We start from the raw sequence: 4,797 nt of genomic DNA on the forward strand, positions 1-4,797 counted from the left end.
TATATATATATATATATATATATATATATATATGATATAATTTGAGTTGACAGGAAGTTTAAGAGAAAAAACAGAAAGATTTTTGAAATTTTTTATTTAAATAAGTGATAGATATTTGTGTGGATATAAATCATTTTATTAAGAATAAAATGAATATTGTACAGTGAAATTGCCTTATCTCATTCTTTATTTACAACTTTGCTTATTCTTTAAACAAATAATGCTTCAGAAAATATTATTTTATTATTGAAAAAAGAAAAGAGATGTACTAATGTGTTGCTATAAAATTGAACATTGGTGGAGAGAAGGAAATTCACCATTCGTCTATTTTCCAATCAAAGTAGCATCACACAATATGGCTGGAACACGTCCTTTGGTTAACTTTGCATTTTACTTTGCTGTTGTCCTAGCAGCAACTACTGGTTCATCACCTTACCTTCCATATTCTTACATAATATATTAGTGACTAATGTGTATATATATATTATTAATATTGGTTATATTCATGATATGCAGTTACTATGTCGCTGCAAGGAATGGCTGCGCGCGACATGTCTCTTGATATCGTAGCGATTGAACAGAAATTAATTCCGGTTGGTGATATAGTAACTTGCTTGAAAAGATGCTACGTGCAGAGTGATTGCAGCGATGGTTGGCTTTGTTCAGATTGCGCGAATGATGCATTTGATCAAGGTGGAAAGCACTGCGACAAGTTTACTGCTTCTGGACAAGGATATTTCGCGATGCTCAGTCAAGCTCAATTTGCAGTTTAGTTCGCTGCTGCAAATGAAGAAATAATTATTTTTCGTTTCTCTATGTTGTGTTTGTTAACTTCACTTGATCATGTGTTCGTCTAGTTTTATCATTATGGGTCCTCTCTCGTTCCTCTTTGTGTACTAAATAATAAGCCAATATTATGCTTGCTTTACAATAAATTAATGTGGCCTGTCATTGCCGTTGTTTGTGATCAATTATGCAGTAAAGTTTCCTTTCGTTCCTAGTTCACAGCTATATTTGTTAAAACTAAATAGTGATTGGAGATAATTGGTATACAAAAGTTGTTTCAACAGAGTAACTTTTAAGAGTAAAATGTGAAATATGACCCCCGTTTATTTGGTGGAGTATTAATTAACTAAATTCTCATTGGCCATTGTATGAATTTAACACGAGTAAGGGACAAGGTCCTTGACTAAGAACATTAAGTAAATGACAAGTAAAACACAACTCGTTCACATTCCTCTAGGATCGTCTTAGTAAATATCTGTTTCCTCGTCCCTGGAACGTCAATCTCAGTAAAATGATGGGTGCTTAAAGCCAAGTAAATTAAACAGATTAACTGAATGACATTATCAACATGATGTCATTTCACATTCATCCCTTATGTTTTCCCTATATGCGTTGAACAAGTAATACTATAAAGTAGTTAACATGCGCACACCACACCACTTGGAAAATGATTAACCATCATCTATATCAAATCAAACCAAATGAATAAACATCTTCTGTATCAAATCAAACCTTGGAAGATCTATTGAACCCGAGCCTTCCCCTTGTTATGACTCCGACTTGTTCTGGGCTAAAACAGTTATAAAAATAGCATAATCAATGAACAATAGCCTAAGTAAATTCATATTATAACTTAATCCTAACCCTAAGCCAATTTCATGATCATCCCACCCAAATCAGGGTTTTTCTCATTATTGATTCAAGTAAAAAATCCTCCCTAAGAGTACCACCCTAGATTCTAAGGCTTAAGAATCAAGTGACAAGTTAGGGAGTAGTTAACTTACCTTAATCGAAGAAAACGATGGAAAATGGGTGGTTTTCGCCCTAAGTTGCCCTTTGGTTTTCCCAAAAACGAAGTTGCAGAATAATGAACAGTTTTGGAACTTTTCTGCATAAATTCGTGACTTACCCCGGTGTAGCGGCTCCCAACAACTATCGTAGCCCCGCCATATCGAGATTCTACCCGCTATAACGACTTGTGATTTTTATTTTTTGCCCTATTACTCGTTTAGTAAAATATTTATGAGCTAAAGTGTCCTCAACTTTAACCTAATTTCATTTGGGATATGTCACGATCCAAGCCTAGGGTCTAGACGTGACATGGCGAATGAGGAACCCGAAAGTACCTCAAACAAGCCTCTTAGCATTCTTTTACCCTTTCATAGGTAATGATGATAAATAAACAAGCGGAAATCATAATAAATCTTCAACTTACATATGTCCAACAATACCTCTAACTATTAGATTTAACGGGGCTAAGACAAGTCCCTAGCTCACCCTCAATCATAATAGAAGAAATGCCATAGTAAAATATCTTAACATATCATAAACTAGAAAGATAAAGGAGTATTATTCCCGGAACATGGGAACTCACCAAAAGTAGTCTTCAATGGAATATCAACTAGCCACGTGGAGGAGAACGAGGAGGAGCACTGATCCCTACGTGGTGATATCATGTAGGAAAAAGAGTATGCGTTAGTACTTTGAATGTACTAAGTATGTAAGAATGCATGAACATTGAGGAAACATTAAAAGTTTATGTAATATGGAACATAATTTAATGTATGCATAATAAATCATATATATATCCTTTAAAACATTCATTTTGTGGGAAAATAACCATAACCGACATTTAAGATCATGCGAGCTATTACATGGAATCCAACATAACCCCCTATGTTGGCCGGGGAGACTACTTGCCAGGTAGAACTCCGTCAACTTCATTCATTTGTTTAACTTTAACTTTAAGGGCTATTTATGGATCCATTAGCCTAAGCCTACAAGGGCTCCTATGTTGGCACATAGTTAATGAGACAAGGGGTTGCTACTAGGATTCCCTTACCGAATCCCACCTCAATGCCTCATTCGGTGCTAAGTCAATCCCACGGAATAGTTTAATACTTCAAAATATTCATAACATATAACTTGAGAATTCAAACATCATATTCGGTAGAATAGCTCATTAAAACATTTGATAATTCAAATATGCAAGAATTGTCCTTATTGCATAAAGAATCCATCATTCATATCATTTCATCATTCTTTCATTTCATAACACTTTCTTTTTGATCATAGATATTGCTTTCATAAACATTTATTTGGAGTCAAAGCTTTCAAGTCAAACTTTATTAAAAACATAGTAAAACTAGGTGGGTTCAAATCACTTCAACTTGCAAATATGTATGTAAATAAATATTCATAAATACTTTGAAATTCATTAATTAAAAATCATGCTTTAAACAACCCACCATGAATTTCAAGAACTTTCAAATAGATAAATAAAAGAATTACTTGTAAACCATCAATTCATACATATGAAATTATGTTGCATCAAAATAGAGCAATAATCATTAGTTTAACCATGATTCATACTATTAAGTAAAATTAAGAATTAACATAAGAAAATATTACTTGAAATCAAGATATTTAATTGAAAGAGTTTTTGGACTACATGGGTGGAAGAACCCATGGATAAACACCCACATAACTTAGAGTAAAGCTTAAAGAAAATAAAAATAATTTATCATATAATCAAAATAATTTAGACATGAGAGTGGAAGGAATACTCTCATTGAAACCTTACATACCTGGAAACCGAAGCTTTAGTTGGTACCGAAAGACTTAATGAACACTCTTGAGTCCTAGCTTCTCTCCTCGCCGGAACGTTTTGTGTACTACCCGGAGTATATGAATCACCGGAATAGTAATTCTTCACTACTAAGAACTAAACCTATATTTGAGAATGTGTAAAGAAGTGTATAGAGAGAAGATTTGCTTGAGAAAGCTTGATGAATAAAATGAGGAAATAAGGTGGGTATTTATAGGTGGGAAAGAGGGACCTAACAATAAATAAAATAATTATAAATAAAAAATCTGAAAATTTAGTGGAATATATTGATGTCATGGATGATGTTAAATGGAGGACAATTTATGTCATGAGTGATGTCAAATGTATCTAGATCTTTCTATGGTAGGTGAAATGAGTTATCTTTGACAGAATATTCTTTTTGGGAGCTGCGTTTGAATAAGATAAATTCCTTATTAGGATTTGGTGTCTTCATAAGAATTGTAGATATGGAAGTCTAGTTTCATATCGTGCAAGAATCAACCAATTTGGATACACCTACAGTGAGATATGATTTTTCTTCTATAAACACTCATTTCCGTCACAGCATCCTACCTTACAAAAATTAATTTATTTGACCTATTTAACCTCCGAATCTTAAAATATGGTCTTCATAAAAGTTGTAGGTAATGATCGTGTGGTTACTCAGAAATTTGAATCACTCAATTTGGATATTCCTATGAAAAGTTATGACCGAAATACAGAGGCTGTATCATGTTTAGGCAAAAATTGAAACATCGTATACAACGTTTTTAGGGGATGTTACATTATCTCCCGTTTGGGAACATTCGTCCTCGAATGAGAAAAGACTTAGCTTGAGTAGAGTAGAGTGTTAACAAACAACCTATCATTAATGCAACAGTGTAATTTAAAATATCGTTTAAAATATATTTCATAATCTTGCAAGCATATGACAAGAAAAGTTGAGATGTAAAGATTTCAAGTAATTGAGCAAGGGCAACTTAATACCTTAGGTTTGGGTAGAGGGAAAAAGATGAGGGTATCTCTTAATCATATCCGCTTCCGCTTCCCATGTTGCACTTTCTATTTGTTGATTCCCCCAAAGGACTTTAATAGATGCAACTTCTTTGTTCCTCAATCTCTTAACTTGCCGGTCCAAAATTTCCACAGGAACTTCTTCATAGGTCAAGTTTTCTTCAATATTC

At 33.5% G+C, this 4,797-nt stretch overlaps 1 protein-coding gene across 1 annotated transcript; it reads left to right on the forward strand.

Moving 5' to 3' along the window:
- The first annotated feature begins 291 nt into the window (after positions 1 to 291).
- On the forward strand, positions 292 to 1,005 carry LOC129884959 (uncharacterized). Its single transcript, XM_055959218.1, has 2 exons — positions 292 to 422; positions 517 to 1,005. Exons 1-2 carry the CDS (start codon positions 356 to 358, stop codon positions 771 to 773), a joined length of 324 nt encoding a protein of 107 aa, XP_055815193.1. The 5' UTR covers positions 292 to 355; the 3' UTR covers positions 774 to 1,005.
- Positions 1,006 to 4,797: the final 3,792 nt, after the last annotated feature.

This window comes from Solanum dulcamara, chromosome 4 (genome assembly GCF_947179165.1).
Source record: "Solanum dulcamara chromosome 4, daSolDulc1.2, whole genome shotgun sequence".
NCBI lineage: Eukaryota > Viridiplantae > Streptophyta > Magnoliopsida > Solanales > Solanaceae > Solanum > Solanum dulcamara.